Source organism: Semicossyphus pulcher, unplaced genomic scaffold (assembly GCF_022749685.1).
Source record: "Semicossyphus pulcher isolate SPU_LCO1_2020_fin unplaced genomic scaffold, fSemPul1.0.p SCAF_14, whole genome shotgun sequence".
NCBI classification, from domain to species: domain Eukaryota; kingdom Metazoa; phylum Chordata; class Actinopteri; order Labriformes; family Labridae; genus Semicossyphus; species Semicossyphus pulcher.
The window spans coordinates 8,687,063-8,704,452 of NW_027211648.1; the positions used below are offsets into that span (position 1 = coordinate 8,687,063).

General features: G+C 42.7%; 1 protein-coding gene across 4 annotated transcripts; it reads right to left on the bottom strand.

Moving 5' to 3' along the window:
* Positions 1–1,313: 1,313 nt before the first annotated feature.
* On the bottom strand, positions 1,314–17,352 carry LOC138590981 (serine/threonine-protein kinase PAK 2-like). 4 transcript variants are annotated; one of them, XM_069661440.1, is made up of 16 exons: positions 17,131–17,352; positions 16,025–16,201; positions 10,225–10,413; positions 10,040–10,146; positions 8,071–8,218; positions 7,962–7,978; positions 7,734–7,847; positions 7,509–7,629; positions 7,350–7,413; positions 7,177–7,225; positions 5,812–5,924; positions 5,592–5,709; positions 4,039–4,138; positions 3,755–3,951; positions 3,432–3,569; positions 1,314–3,212 (listed from the first exon to the last, which is right to left on the bottom strand). In XM_069661440.1, exons 3-16 carry the CDS (start codon positions 10,397–10,399, stop codon positions 3,126–3,128), a joined length of 1,548 nt encoding a protein of 515 aa, XP_069517541.1. In that variant the 5' UTR covers positions 10,400–10,413; positions 16,025–16,201; positions 17,131–17,352; the 3' UTR covers positions 1,314–3,125. The 4 variants fall into 4 exon arrangements, with proteins under 4 accessions (XP_069517541.1, XP_069517543.1, XP_069517544.1 ...); XM_069661442.1 differs by lacking the exons at positions 16,025–16,201; positions 17,131–17,352 and adding an exon at positions 13,221–13,398; XM_069661443.1 differs by lacking the exons at positions 16,025–16,201; positions 17,131–17,352 and adding an exon at positions 11,117–11,162.
* Positions 17,353–17,390: the final 38 nt, after the last annotated feature.

A 17,390-nucleotide genomic window follows, 5' to 3' on the forward strand; every position in this document is an offset into this window, starting at 1 on the left:
GAGACGCATTGCACAACTTGACTCGCTGCTGGTGGTACAACAGCGCCCTCCCCAGGTCTGTGTAGGTACTCAGGTCTTTGAACTGCTGCAACAATGCTGCCCCCTTGTGCAACTGTTTCCCCTTAAACACTACCAGCAACAACACAAACACCTTTGATTGAATTATTTTGGACAATAAATGGAGACATGTTCAATGGTCAATGAAATAAACTCCTTGAAAGCTGTTGAGATGAATGACTGCATGGCTGAACAATCAAACAAAAAGTTTAATATATAAAATAAAGAAGGTAGCAGGGCATTAAGGCCTGTAAATAAAAGTTTAAATTTGTTATCATTTCTGTGGATTACAGTATGAAGATATAATACAGCGAAATACTGAAAAAGCTGGTAATTGTAAAAGTATATAAAGCAATGCTGAAAATGTCGAAATAAGAAAGAAAGTGGCTGAAAAACTGAAACTAAATGTTGTGAACAGCTTAACTTTGTAAATAAGGAGCAAAGGATGAATGTTCTAAGAGTCAATACCAACATTGCCAGAACTTAAGACATGTTCATAGCGGTGTCATTGAGGTTTATAGGCCACAGCTTGAGATGATTGAGAAAAAGATCTCAGGATAAACTGCTGCTATAGCAGGAAGAAACCAGCAGCTTATAGAGACGGAGGAGAAGAGAAGGATGATGGATAAGGAGAAGCTTGAAATCAGGTTACTATTAAAAAAGTAATCAAATTACTTCAATCAGAGGTAATCAAATTACTTTGAGAGCCTAGTCAGACTTATCAAATAACTTGTAATTAGATTAATGACAAAAGTAATCACATTACTTATAATCAAATTACTCCTGCCAAAGTAATCAAACTAATTCTATTAAGATTACTTTTTCCAAAGTAATCAGACTACTCTCCCTACCATTCTCCACACGGGGACAGGTGAGCCTACCTACTCTCCCGGAGGCGGGGATCGAACGGGTGTGGGAATGTACCATTTTCCACACGGGGACAGGTGAGCCTACTGCTCCCTACTCTCCGAGACAACTACCGCCGCCACCGACGCAACCTAGACAGCCGCCGCCACAGACGCAATACTGCAACACTACAGAAGATTCAAAACTCCAAACAATCTCCTTAAGGAGAGTTAGCTCTCCTAGTTAGCTCAATGGACAGAGCACCTGTCCCCATCGGAGATTGCAGGTACCTCTCCTAGACCATCTATAGTATTCCTTTTTCCAGTACAGTCATTTAGCGTTTCACACTTGATGCGAATCATCAAAGATCTTACACGCCTCCTGAACAGTAGTAAGAGCCTCAGACTGGGTGGTTTTAGCTCTCTGTAGTCATTTTTTATTGTTATGAGTCTGTATGGTCGCTTTGGATCTCTCATGTGTCTCTTCGTGGCCGTCCTCAAAGTAGTTTTCAGTCTTTAGTTGTTTTGCTTCTCTTGATGGTTGTCCTGTGCCCAGTAATCCCATTGATTGATCCAGACACAAGTCTCTTTAGGTCCACCTTTATTAATAATTTACCTACCTTAAGGGTTTTATTTCACACCAGAAATTGTTGATTTTATATCATGAACAACAACACATTCATTCTACACGTGTAACTGGAATGCTTGTTCTTTTAGTACACCTGTTAAGCACCATGGCAGTTGGTTTTACTGCATCATGAGTCTGATAAGGCACATTCAATAAACACTTTTAGACGGTTTCCAATGATTGTCTTAACTAGCTGGTAATGAGGTAAAAACCAATCTCAGGTACTCAAACAAATTATCGTTTTAAAATCCTCCTTGACTCAGGTCTGGCTCGTGTACAACAGTTATGGCTTCTTAGGCTTATTTATACATTTCATGGTGTTGAGTCAGGGAGTTCAGGGGGGAATAAATGGTTCATTAAAAAAAGTTAAAAACTGATCTTTCTTCTGTTGTGTTAGTTACAAATATAAAAAAAAGGATATACATACTTTTAAAAGCCGTTAAAAATTACAGGACATCACTAATACATAATATACAAAACAATGCAAAGTCTTCCTCCAGCTGAACACATTCAGACGTTCTCAAACACTATTTCACTTGCACCAACAAGCAGACGCTTCTAATGCAAAAGGCACGGCTAAAAACAAACACAGAACCGAGATGACGCGTCGTCGTGATAGAGAGGTCGCTGCATTGAGAGTTTGTCAACAGAAGATCGAGGATGGTGTATTTTGGCGCCTAGTAATACCCAAAACTTCCACTAGAGGGCGGTCTGGACAAAAGTACAAAAACATACTGAACTACAAAAACTTAAATCCAATTTCTTTAACTGAAAAAGTTTCGTTTTCAGTCAAATGGAGTGTCAAATAAGGACACTGGTATGGCTTTTTTCCACCACACAAGACCATGCTGCGCCCCAATACGGCACAGTATTGTTACAGTATCATTTCTTCAGGCACACCAGCATTTAAAAAACTATTGGACTCTGTCACAGCACACATATCCATCTGCACGGGCAGAATCCTCACAATCCTCGCCTATCAGGATGAATGTTTGCCTGGTTTTTAAACTTTACAATGTTTTTCCTCATTGACAAAAAGTCCTTATATCTTTACCGTCTAATTATTACACCAAATTGCACGGTTAGACTCCACTTTGTTCAACAATTTGTTACATTTAATAGCCACTAACTGCAGGAAATGAAGGAAATTTGTAAGGAATGCCCAGTAAAACTGGTGTTGAAAGTTGGATAACCTCATCAATCATCATTTAATCTACTTCAAGTGATTCTGGTAAGATAAGATACTTAATGGTGGGGAAATAGTTTTGATCCTTGGCAACAGTGATCCTGCATCCCTGATATGCATACTGCAGTAACGCGCGCGTCAACATCAACAACACACACGTGTGCTTTGGTTGCAGCAAATAGAAAACATCTCACAGCTGTATGCGGCTTGAGAACGAGGCACAGAGGTGAAATAAAGCTGGCATAGAAACACTGGGAAGAGTGGAGAAAGATTGTGCGGCTTCTGAAAAAACACGTCACGAGCAGAGGTTGCTGACGGTCTTCGCGGGTATACCAGTGGAAGACGCTTGCTGGTTTGGCTGGTTTGGCTGTCGTTGGCTTTAGCTCTTATAGTCCTTTGAGAGTGTGCTTTAACGGTTGCTCCTCATCGCCTCCTTGGCTGCCAGGATGAGCGGGGTGAGGCTGGAGAGAGGCTTGGCCAGCCTCAGGAACGGATGCTACAGACAGACAGACAAAGGTGGTGAAAATTTGTGATTGTAAATTTTAGATTCTAAAGTTTTGGACTGTTTGTCGGACACACCAACAAAAATTACACTTAATTTGCCTCTATTTTCTTACATTTTTGTACATTTAACAATAAACAGAGGAGAAAATTTTAAATAATTGTGATGTGTCGTCATATATTGAGGCAATATCAGTGTGTAAGCCTCCTCTACCTGCAGCAGTTCTCTGCCCGATCCTCGTTTCTCCACGTCCATCTCCAAACAGCGGGACAGGAAGGACCTGAAGACCGGAGACAGCTTCTCTGGACTCTGCAGCTCAGGGGTCCCATTGGTGGCGATTAAATACAACGCCTACGAACAACATTATAGCAGAGTGAGATAATGTGGGCAATAAAATATAGAAACATATTTTAAATGGTTTTTTTTGTTGGTTTTTCTACATTTTATGAAGTAAAAGATTCATCAAGAAATGGGTCACTTGTTACTTCCACTCACAAACATAAAAAGAGCTGCCCGTCTATTCTTCTAACACTCACCCTCAGCGGGTTCTCGTTGAGATACGGAGGCTCTCCCTCCACCATCTCTATGGCCATGATCCCCAGAGACCAGATGTCCACTTTGGGTCCATAAGCTTTCCTGGTCACGACCTCAGGAGCCATCCAGTACGGGGTGCCCACCATTGTGCTGCGTTTGCTCTGCTCTGGGGTGATCTGGGCACAGAAGCCGAAGTCAGCTGCAAAGAGAGAAAGTAATAAGTGTTAAGATTGAATATATTAATTTAAGCTAAAATGTGTTTGATATTTGTGCGTGCTCCACTCACTCAGTTTGACTGATCCGTCCATCCCAAGCAATACGTTGTCGCTCTTAATGTCTCTGTGGATGACCTGGTTAGCATGAAGGAACTCCAGAGCCTGCAGCACCTGGACGCAGACAGGAAGTGGGGATAAGTCGCGATCCAAATTTCTTAAATATTTCAACCGCTCAAATGTATTTAATGAAAAACGGTGCCGTTTAAACCTGAGACGGGACAAAGCATCACAGTATGTCAACATCACAAAACACAACAGCGTAATAGTCGAGCAAAATGTCCAGCAGAGCATAAGAGGAAAATATTCCCTCTACAATTCTTTAATTAGCCGCCTTTTTAAACAGAATAAACTCCAAAAGTGCAACATAAATGCAACTACTGTAGAGCTCATCAAGCTTCAAGAATGTAAATGTAACTGTAGCTGGGATTACCTGATCAGTGGATACATGGAGTGTGAATAAACTACACTACTACTTCACGCACGTCATGGGAAACTGTCCTTCAAAATAAAAGCGCAGCATAGATTTAAGACGCTTTCCCACTAGGCAAAAAAGCCGGTTAGACCCAGGTCAAATGACTCTGCAGTAGACCCGGGTAATTATCGCCTCAGCTCTGATCGGCATTGATGGGAACACAAAACCTGTGTCAACACACTAATCTCCGCCCCCTTTCCGGCACGATGCTATGCTCTGTCGGTAACTTCTGCAACTCCTTGTCATCTCAGCTACAAACTCTGCCCGTCTCCGTCTGAGCAGCGCTCGAACATCGTTCCAACTTTGTTAACACGGAGTTTGATAAACAGACTGAATGAGTAATAGATACAATAAAGACCTAACCACCGTAACATCTTCACTGTTAAACGACCCTCCGGCAGGTTTGTGACATCAGACGGTGACGCAGCAGAAAAGAGACCGACAGGAGTATACTTCACTTGCAATGGGAAAAGAGACAATCGGCATCTATAAGCAGGTCTTCCCGGGTCTGAAAAACCTGCGTCTGAAAAACCTGCGTCAACACGTTAAATTTAGGAGGGAAAGGGGTCTTATTGCCACAACGTTTTTCTTTCTAGCACAGATCTACGACCAACTGAAAACAGCTCCGCGACCCACTTTTGGGTCCCAACCCACCAGTTGAGAACCACGGCCCTAAAGCATGCGCATATACACATTCCTGTAAATCCTTTCACACGTTCTCACTGACCAGCAGGGGGCACTAATGTGCAAAAAACACAGCAATTTGCCAGGGCAAGAAGAACACTGTGAGCGACTAAACGATGACGATGCAGGTTTCAAACATTTAACACAAATCTGATTTGTTAGACCTCAATGAATTACACAAAATGTTTTGGTTAAATGACTCTTTAAAAATGTTAACTTTATCTTTTTCTGAGAAGCTTAATAAACACAGGCTCTGATGAATAAATGAGGCAAAGGCTGACAAGAGGGGATGTCATTTAGTCCTGTATAATCACATGGCATATTCAATAAACACATGAGAATTCTTTATCGGTTACATAAAGTTGCTAGCTACCTTTTCCACTCTGAGTTGTCTGAAAATGATCCTACCTCTCTGCAGACCGCAGCGATCTGAGCCTCGTCCATGCATGTCTCCGTCACAACATCAGTCAGGGAGCCACCGGCCAGATACTCCATCACCACGAAAAGCTCGTCTCCTACGAGGAAACTAAAAATGCACACAAGAACAGTCACATCCAAGGACCAGTCGACTCAAAGTTTATGCTCTTTGTGATCACTGCATGTCTGTGTGTGAAGTTGTTTGTGTTACCTATCTACAAAGTTGACAATATTGGGGTTCTTCAGCTCCTTCATGACCAGGATCTCATTGATAATTAGCTCTTTCTTTGGCTGCTTCTGCAAGTTGATCTGTTTGATGGCCACCTGCAGAACACAAAATCCTTTAAATGTGGTTCAGCCGATACCAGCAGAACATGCGTCAATATTATCGGCATACTTTTACTGTCATGTGCAAAGAGAAAACAACAACTATCGTCCAACAGTCGGACTTTTACTGGCTGATCAGCACTTGAGCAATTTCCTCCAGTTACTTTTATGGCTAAAGTTGGAAAGCTTCAGAGCGGCTGTGTGGTTAAATATGTTTATAGAATAAGTACAAACAAAGCTAGGTGCAAAAAGTCGATCCCACAGTCCATTCTTTTGTTACTCACACTCCCAAAGCGTTGTGCCGAAGTAGCTGCATAGCTGCTACACCTTCAAGTCAAAGCTAAAATGTTCCTTTTTCACAGCGCCGACTTTACTCTCTAATGGATGAATTGTTTTTTTTAACTATACACCCCTTGTCTGCACTTCTGCTTTTCTGCAAATCTTTTTTCTATTTCCTATTTGAACATCTTTAAAATATAATGGAAGATCGATTATTGCAGCAGTACGAGTCTGGGACTAAAGGGTCCGGGACCTAAGAGAAAAAGAATTCTCGTAATACTAAAAACTAAGGAAAGGTATAACTGACGAGTTATAATTAAAGAAGAGGGAAGTTCAGGGAACTAACTTTGACATTTCTAACACCGCTGTACAAGTGCTGGGTAATACTTACAGCGTTATAAGTGTTGAGAAATAAAGGAGTCTGGGACCTATTCAAACACTGTTGCATAAGTGTTGAGAAATAAAGAGTCTGGTACCCATGAGAGAATTATAACAGACGAGTTATAACTCAGTAGAAGCATATACTGTTGCATTGTTCTGACTGGACCTGTGTCTATATTCTACTATGTTTTGTATTCTGTATTTATGCCTGTCACAATGCTCTGTTTTTGACTGTGTGTATGTATGAATGGTGCTTTATAAATAAACTTGCCTTGCTTACGTGTGATGGAATTCTGTCTCTACTTCTGACACTTTCACAGTATTAAAACTTGTAATGTTAAGAGACCAAACTGAGCTGATTTGTATGGTTGTATTTTTTTTACCACCAAAACAATTGACTTCTAACAGGAGTAATAATTATGGTATACTTATAAAAAGGGTGATATATTTATTAGTATTCATTTGGCCTTACCACTGATGTTTGAGGAGGTTTTATTACCAGTTCAGTTCAACCTCATCAACACGTTTTGTGGACGCTTACATGAAAAAGATGTTTGTAGTGGCAGAGACACATATGTAGGAAACTTACCTCTTGTCCTGTAGCAACATCTATGGCTGTGTAAACTGTTCCAGACGCCCTGAATGTGAAAAACAGGAAGAGGTGAAATATATTTTTCAAGTCTTTGTTACTATTTCTTCATGATCAATTCTTCACAATTCCCCACTTGGTTAGCCTTTGTATTCCTCATGGTTCTGACTCACCCCTGGCCGATCTTGTCATAGCGAGTGTATTTCTTCTTTGGATCTCCAATACTGACAATAGTTCCTAGGAGTCAAGGAAAAAGATGTTTAGTCAGCGCCACTGGAGCCAAAAATAGGCTCTGCCTGCGATGTGTTATTTCCGTAATGAGTTTAACATACTTAGTTTCTCCATGATCTCCTCGTCCGTCATCTTGCCTCCCTTCTTCTTCTTGTCAGCAGCCTTAGAGGCAGAGTCGACCTCCGTGGCCGGGATTGGGTCTATAACCGACCGTGTGTACACCTGACACAACACAGGAGAAGACATTTAAGCATTACTCAAGGTAACGAGGGGTTTTCTGCGCCTCTTTATTAACAAACAATGACAGTGATGCTATCTTGACCCACCGATTTTGTGTGCTCTGGCCGCGGTGCCACAATCGGAGGCGGAGTGTCGTCATCATCATCGTCGTCTCCATCCTTACCACGCGATTGGGAGGTTGCTGTACCCTGCTTGCCTTGCTGCGTGAGCAAACATACGTGCTAACATTAAAACAAAATAGCAGCCAGAAATTGCTGAACGTATTCATTGTGATGTTATAAATGCAGGTTGAAAGGATGAACAGAACTACTCACCGACTGCGAGTCTTTATCTGAAAGAGATCAAGTATAGGACAGAGGTGTGAGTCTGCGTACTGTAAACACTGAACTTTTTACTTATCTCTGATAATAAAAGAAAACTGACCTGAGGCGGAAAAACTGAGGTATTTCTGTTTTCCACTGGTGGAGTCGTAGAATTTGAGAATGTCGAGCACAACCGTAGGATTTTGTTTCTGTTCTGATTTACTGATGTTGGAGGTTTGAAGGAGACGGGCCCACTGCTCCGGCATGCCCTGGACAAACACACACACATTGATACTCAAACAACTGCAATAATATTCCCCACAGCTGGAGCTGAAACTCACACGTTCATATTAATATTGTCTTTTCATAAAAGTATCCCTTTAAAGCTGAAGTAGGTAACATTATTAAAACTAACTTTTTGTCATATTTGCTCAAACTGTCACTTTAAACATGCAGCAGCACATGAGAGAGATAATCTGTGAAAAAAATCATGTTCCTCTGGCTCCTCCTACGAATCCAACGCTCCAACCAATCAGAGCCGAGCAGTCTCTCAGGCTGCTGTCAATCACGCGCTGCGCAGCGCCACTCCTCCGCGCATGCTCACACGGTCAAGCTCAGTTTCTTCAGTGTGCGCAGCGCCAGCCGGTTTGTGTCCACAAAGGCTTAAAAACAACCACCAGGAAGGAAAAAACTGCCCATCCCTCCATTGCCAACTAGGCTTACACTAAAAAGACCGTTAATTCGAAGGAGAAAAAAGAGGAAAAAGCAAGCTAAAAAGAAAGAGTTGGACCGAGACAGAAATGAAAGAGAGTAAACATTGGAGCGCCATTCACGAGGTGGAGAGAGCTACGGGACCCGACAGGATTAACAAGCGATGCTGAGTTAGACAGTTCTGCTCGACAGGTAATTACCCCAGCTTCATTTCTGCTGTATTTGTCCGTGGTTACTCTGATGTTACGTTGGAGTTGCAGTTGGGCTAACGTTAGCTTGTTCCCGCTGCTGCTGTTCAGCGTTGTTTCATGGCGGAGTGGCTGAAAGTATCTTTGTGAAGTGCCCAGGCAGTGTGACCGTTTCAGTGTGCCTGTGCTCTCACGGCTAAATGTTCACATCAGTGTGCTACTGCTTAGTTGGCACTGTCTTTTCCACAGTCTCTGTTAGCAAACTAAGTGCTGCTGGTTTTGCTAAACAGAATTAGCTGTCGATTACCGTTCACGGCAGAAACACTGATTTTCGCTGCTTCGATAGTGTTGGTGAAGTAATACAACGGCTGCGGTTGTTGTCATTTCACGTTTTTACCGGTGTGTCCACCATTGTCTGGCTTCTTCAGTTGCCGTGGTTACTAGCCTGCACGCGCATGACAGCCTCCTCTGCGGGGAGGGCTTTGGAGGCAGGACTGAGCGCCGCGGAGAGTCCGCTCTCTTCTCCGTCTTACCTACTGCAGCTTTAAGAAACTGGTACCTTAAGCCGTTCTACAGGTTAAACTTAAAGGAGCAATTCTGCCCTGGAAGAAGCCACTGTCAGTCAAAGCTGGTGTTCGGTGCATTCTGTTTGTTTCCCATATTTGATTCTTTAATCAGACAGGGCTTTAGACATGTCCTCGCAATGACGAATCTAAAAGTCTTTAATAGACGACACACTTCTTAAAGGAAAAGTTTGACACATTGTTTTGCTTGATTGCCATGAGTTAGATGAGTAGACTGATTTTCATATCTGTGTATGTCACAGGAAATGTGTGAGATTTTGGACAGAGTAAGGCTCGCTTTTTCCCTCCGTTTCTTGTTGTTATGCTAAGCTAAGCTAACCAGCTGCTGGCTCCAGCTTTATACTTATCATACAGACATGAGAGTCATTTCAAACTTCTCTTCTCACCCTCGGCAAGAAACAAAATAAGCACAATTTCCAGAAACGTCCAACTATTGCTCGATTGTTTAATGCTGCGACATCATTTAGCAATTAGTTCCAAAGTAGTGCGTAGGAGCAGGAACTTAGGAAAGACCTTACACAGAACCTTATTGATGGATTTGCAAATAGTCGATGCAACCCATAATCTGGTCCCAACTATCACATTGCACATAATTATCAGTACTTACAGTGAACTCTCCAGTGACAGCATCAAAACCCACATGGATGGTGTGTTCAAAGTCTGAAGGGGAGGAGATCTCTGGCCTGTCCTTGTCCCGGTCCTTCTTCCTGCCTCCTGCAGGTAAAGGTCAAGGGTCAATCTATAGGCTATATCATCTATGTCCCTGATCGTGCTTTTTTCCCTGTCACTCACCTTTCTCAGAGGCAAACATGGAGATTATCTTGTTTCTGGACTTCCTCTCCTCCGGTACCGACGGCAGCGGCCGAGAGCTGTGATTGGCTGACTGCGCGTCCTTAGGTCCTCCTTGGCTGCTCATCCTGACAGGGGGGGCGGGGGGCTTGTCCTCACACACTCCGCTGTCACACATCTACACACGCACACCTGCACAGATGGGATAAGATGCAAAGATGACAATCCATACAACAAGTAAAATAAGTCTGTCTCAAACTCGATCGCTGCTTCTTCCTGTTTTTTGCTGTATTTCGCAACGCTTGCAAAGCTTTAAGGTGGCCCAGAACGCTCGAGAGAAACTGCTGCAGATCAGGAAAAAGCTTTACCTACAGTACAAACACGCGGAGAAGAAAGCGAACGGCAACTTACAAAGATTCATACAAACCTTAGAGATCAATCCATGCCACAATCTGTGGAGCGCAGCACTGAGTGTTGGAGAGAAGGGAACAGAGAGTGTGAACAGGAAGCAACGCTGAACGGGCAAAGTGACGTGTTGAGTCTCGCTTACCGTTACAAATGAATGAGGAAGGAAAAGAGGCAGAGCGGCAGAGAGAGAGAGAGAGGCAGAGACAGAGAGAGAGTATACTGAGTGACTGAGTGAAAATGGTATGAGAACAGGAAGAGGAGCTAAGGATAAGTGAGTTGGGTAGTGTAAAACCTCAGTAACACAACGTAGACGACTTTAGTATCTTCAAATCATGCTTCATAATTCTACCCGACTACATTTCAGGAAGAGTGTTGCACTTCTTACACCATCACATTTCCCCAAAAGCTAGAGTGAAAGCCAATCTACACTGCCCTTTCACCTTCTCCACCAGCTATAATCCGATTCAGGTTTCTGCTACTTGCTTACCGTGCTACAAGCGGCTACAGGGCTCATCCTGCATCCAGGGCACTGGTCAAACCTCTTCACCTTGGCCCGTCCACTCACAAACTTCTCCCTCATTACATAAAGAGCCACGCCTCCACTGAACATAATACCACTGGTATCAGGGCAGCAGAAACTCTACACATCTCTGTCACTGACTGAAACGTATCCGTCGATTTGCTCTTTCTCTATATTTCTCTTCATCATTTATGTTCTTCCTCTATAATTGTACAACTTGCAGAAGTTCAGCCTATATGAGGAAGTTGATGTGCTGGCATGATTCTTGTTATATTTTCCATACTGCTGAATGCACTTATTGTGAGCTGCTTTGTATAAAAGCTTCAGTTAAATAAACGTAAAGTAGAGTTAACAGCTTCTTTTCAGATTAAGACTTTTCTTAAAGTAACAAGATTTTCATGTAAGTCACTATTTATCGCCGAATGAGGTGACACAATGGTGATTGAGCCTACGGCCCACTGATGAAAGCCTTTGCATTTGCAGAACATAGTGTTATAAAGGACCGGGTGTCCAAATAAATCACAAGCGGCGCCCAGTTAGTGACGCGTTTTCCATCAGCCAGCAGTGGTTGGTCTGCCAGAGAGGGTAGGCGGAGCTAAGCAGCTGCTTTTCCGGTCTCTGCAAGTGTTGCGAGTAAACAGTAATCTACTATGGCTGAACAAACAAAGAAAAGATGGATGACTACAGATACAACTTCAACAATAAGTGAAAATTCAAAGAAAAAGAAACAAATCTGATGCTCAGATGAAGCAAACAGTCTGAAAGCGAGGAAAATCAAGAGTTACAACCGGAGCCGACCGTGGACGTCACACTGTGTGGATATCTGGGAAGTGTGCTCCTGCAGTTACCGTTTATCGCCAGAGGTGCCGCCAAAGAGACCGAAACTGTGATCTTCGAGATTCTAACTTTAAGAAACAAATTGTCTCAAAGATATAAAAATGATCCAATATGTCAGGCAAACAAAAACTTATCATCTCACAACCAATCACATTCATCCAGTGACCCTTTGAAGCGGGCCAGACCCGTACGATGGGAACCACTACACTAAATTTAAAAAAGCAGGAGGGCTGCAGTGTTAACATTTCACTTCGTATTTCATTTATTACCTAACAATGACATACATGATACATCAACCAGAGTGGACATTTTTCTGTACATAGGTTTGCTGGTAGCTCTGACCTTTTGCTCACCAACATTTTGTATTATTCTTGATTTGTGTCGATCCTTCACCACTGGCAGACGCTCTGAGTGATCCATTTCCCTAATATGGTAAGAACTGAGATTGTAGACACACGTGCACTTACACAGACACACCCACAAAGCCCATCAACCACAATAGCACCTCTTACAGTCTTGCAGAGCAAGCAGTTCGATCGTCTGTAAGCTGCAGCCTGCATTTTCGGTGACATCACAGACAGGAAAAAGGAAGCAAACAAAGGTTTCCTCACTTCCTGTGTCTGACCGCCGATGACACAGCGCGTCATAAACCCCCGGATGACAGACGTGGCTCAGGTAGGCATGCCTGTGACCTCTAATTCACACATAAATCCTCCTTATGATCCAGCTCTGCTGACCTCGCTCACCTCTGAGACAAAACAAATGAAAAGAGGCTCCAGGCTGTGAAACTTCTGCAGCTTGGACCAGGTGGAAAACTCAACTTTGGACACAGTTTGAAGGCCTAGTGCAGGAGTTAAAACACACTTGGCATGTGAGGTTATCACAGAGCCATAGTAAACAAGCTGACTTGTCCCTTGTAATAACAGAGTTCTGAGCCATACACAAAGGACACATAAGCACCAAGTGGGCTTAAGGCGAAGTCATTCCCCCGAGACTCATTTTGCAGTACGTCTCTATGTTTGACACTTTATAGTGGAAGCTACCCCAGCATGCATTGTTACTGACTCAATATGCAATAACTTTAAATCACAGAACGGCACCCAGAACTGTTCGCAAACCTCGATATTCCAGTGCGGCATGAGTCAAAGCATTATAAAGCTTAAAGCTCTCGTTACATCTCTAAACATCTACCCGCTGCCTTTTGCCTCTTTCGTATAAGCTGCTAAGCACTCACCTGTTTGTTGCCTCTTCTGCGACTCACAGAAGATCAGGTAAACACTCAAAAACGGTTGTATTCCCAGCGTGTGGACGCAGCTCTAGTTTCTCTATCTACTTATCTCTCACTGATTCTTTACTCCCCGCTCTCTCTTCTCTGCCTTCTCGGGGCAGGTCTTAGCAGGCTGCCTCATTCCTCAGCAATATTGGATGGGACAAGTGTACTCTTGCCCCGGCAGGATAAAATTAGACCCAGTCCAGCGTTAATGTGCATTTTCAAAGTCTGTGTGTGTGTGTGTGTGTGTGTGTGTGTTGGACTAAGTGTTGGGTGCAGGCTGGCCAGGCTGAGACAAGTTGTCTCTCAGTAGGAATTCCATAGCTGCAAGGCTGCAGGGGTTGGGCGTGTTCTCCTGTTCATCACACACACACACACACACACACACACACACACACACACACACACACACACACACACACACAAGGCTCCTCCTCATGCAGGCCCCGTCTCATACACACATTCCCTGCCCTAAAAAACACACACTCCCCTTGCCAACAGGGGCTGCATTGTGAGCACTTGTTGGACATCTTTAACGTAGCTTTGAGCGAAGCTTTCTGAGCGCAGCAGAGAAACTCTGAGGGGAGCAGGCAGGTGCACACATCAGCACTGCAGGCTACAGGCGTGTGTGTGGTTGTATAACTGAACACTCCCTACTTCTGCGGCAATGATTTTTGGCCGTCTCAGCAGAAAAATTTGGATCATTTAACTCCTTTATCAAGAACACTCTCCAAAGTTTTGCCAAATACAGAAATGTAATGAAATTAATATTAAAGAGAAATGCAATGGTTTCCTATCTTGGAGTGGGGGATCCAAAGAGGTTAAAATACATAACAATTAACAGATTAAGAGGTTCAATACCAAGAACTTGTATGCAAAATAATGTTGATTGTATTATTTTTTTGTATTGTTTTGCTCTTTCAAGCTCAGGCGCCGGTGGAAAACCGAAGTAATTAAAGCTGGCATCGAATGTCTGCTCAGACTCAGAGGCTTATTGTTTGATCACATACTTCCTGATATAAAGCTATTATAGTCAAATGTATAATAGATCAACTTGTTGTCATAGTTGTTTTGGTTCAACTACGTTGTCTTTAGCCACTGCTCACACACACACACACACACACACACACACACACACACACAGAAAGTTTTAGCATCTAGCAGCTACAGGCAGATATTTCCCACAGGAGTCAGGGACACCAAACAAGAACAAACGAGTGAATAAATGTTGGACTGTTGTTTTTTTGGCTCGACACAGACAATCCAAATGAAAGCTAATGTTGCTTTGTGTGTAATAAATAAAAAGCTAATACTTTATACTGTGTTAATACATCAGTTTTGTCTTTACAGCTTGTTGAACTGGCCACCATTCGGGTTTGTAAATGCAATTAAATAATAATGCTGCCTAATATCATTTTGGTCTCAGTCTCTACATTCAGGTGTTTTACACAGCCACATTTAATTTCATTGTTCGAATACAAGAATCCAGGAAATACATTTTAAATCTGCTTTAGCAACATTAGACCTGTTACAAGGAGTCAAATGTAAACATGAACCAAAACATTAAGAACGGCTGTATTACACAACAGCTGCTCATTATAAGACATTGCTTTGCGCTCAGAATTCCCCCTCTGGGATCCATCAAGTACTATCTTATTAAAAGTGTGTGAGGAGGCAACTAATAATATAATGATGATGATGATAATAATAAGCTTTTTTGGTGATTATACTTTAGATAATTCAACCAATTGTTAAATCCATAGTATTTATGATAATACAGTTTCTCAAAGCCGGAGGCGACATCATAATAACTGTTCTGTCTGACCGACAAGCCGAAACACAAAGAGTGAATTTTCAATGATATCAAAAGATGAGAAAAGCTTGAACCAACACGTGTTTGATATTATTGGTTTTAAACTCACTGAAATAATAAGACAGTCTTCATGATGGTTTGCAGCAGGTTAATTTTCCATCTATTCACTAACTGATGTATCAACTGTTTCAGCCCTACAGATGTGGACGTGTCCTAATTCAAATGGCAGGCTGCACTTTTCCTTCACTTTCCCGTCTTTATGCTCTTATGCTCTGTAACCACAGCGACTATTTTACATCCAGCTGGCGTCCAACTGCATCGGTCATCTGTTCTCAATTGACAGAGCCTCTCTTTTTTCACCATCTCTGTTCCCTCCGAGCCTGTCACATCCCTCTGCCCTTCATAATTTCTATTCCTCTTTCTTTTGCTCTCTCGCTGCATCAGAGAGACTTTCTATTCCCTGTGGCTGACAGCCATCAAGGGAAGCCCACTTCCTCATCCTGGAACTCCCCGAGCCCCAGAAGGGTCACAGGACCGGGGCCGGCCAACCAGAGCGCGGCAAACACAGCCGCAAAGCTGTTTACAGGAAGTGGACAGCAAGCCTTTTGTATTCGGCTTCTATAAAAGGAAATTCAGTGGAGGACTTCCTGGAAGGAGTGATGAAGCTATGACACACACAAACAAACACGCACACACACACACACACACACACACTACCCGCCTTTACCTTTCATTCACTAAAACAGAAATACACACACACACAGATAGAATACACACATATGTACGCTGTCTGAGCTCACTACCTTCTACAGTCACTTCCCTGATTATGGGTCTGGCAGTGATTGAAGTGTAAACACACTGCCCAGCTGCACGCCCACACTGAACACCTTATCCTGTTATTCACACAGCTGCCTCCACCTCTGTGTCAACATTTTCATGAAATCAAATCACCAACCTGGCAACCTGAAGTCCCACCTCGCTGTCTACACTTCCAGCCGGGAGCAGGGAGAAACTCTGGACTCACAGGCGCAGTCTGTTAAGTGCATGAATGACTTGTTCAGTGTACCTGCAGGACGCCGGACTGAGGAATCACAGTCACAGGTTTGACGTGTAGCTTTGGCAGGCAGGGCCACTGTCAAGATATAAGAAATGCAGAGGTTATGAGTCCAAACTCTCCAAGTGAACCCACGTCGATTCAGTGCCTTACATTGTTCCAGTATAGTTTACAAAGTTTAAAAGTACAGTTTAGATCAGGTGCAACCAGTTGCCTTGAGGTTAATTCTTGTGCATCCAATATGTCTGCTTTTATGCGTTAATCAACTGGTTAAAAGCTCTTATAAGTCTATGTATAGACCAGGCTGCTACATTTTTCAACCTGGAAAACTCCAAGGGGGGTGAATACTTATGCAAGGCTCTGTATCGTCCATATGTAGGTCCTAATGCATTTAAAGCCTACAACTCAGGTGTACTTGAGAATTACAAAAATATTAGGTAGCATAAGTTAAGCTACTAAGCTAAGCTATTAAGCTACTAAGCTAACGATTTAAGAATAGTGATACAATTCGGACTACTTCTTAATCCTTGTGAGGAAATAATTACACTGTGGGTTTGAAGTAAGTAAGAAAAGGTGTAATTATCAAGGCTGAGCTAATAAACATCAATTAACCACATAAATAACATTAATACGTATGTGCTGTAGCTACACATATTCTGAGATTAATGTCAGATATGATATGTCCATTTAGGCCCAAGTGAATTAAACCACACTCCATTGGAGTCGAGTCCCTGTAGACTGATATTAGTCTGCTCTTAAATGAAAAGACAGGAAGCCACAGGTCTCACTAACACTAGGTTGTGGATCTCTTGCCTGTTGTCCTTGATTTTTTATCCCCCATAGAGACAGGAAAAGTGTCTCCTCAACCACTGTGGAAGGAGATGCCGCTCAGTCTGAATACTTCCTGTGTCAAAGAACGCTAGTAGTAACTAAACAAGTATTAAATAAGTATCTCGTAAGTAAGACTGCTTGACAGACCGTGTTGAATGAGTAAAATCTAAACTCACCGGTTGCTGTCAACCGAAAAAAAGTATCAACCGCACTCCAGACAAACTCCCGAAACTCCGCCCAGTCTCAGCTGATTTTTTGACTCCGTTTAAACTCAGATTTAACGCTGTGATTTCACAGACTTACTGCTGAATTAAAAGAAAAAGATGATATTATCTTCATTAACACATACTTTATTCTAGCTTCTTACCCTGAGTACTCTCCGCCTGGCTTTTTGCTAAGCCCGGGGAGGAGCATTGCGGAGAGAGGAAGCGGAACG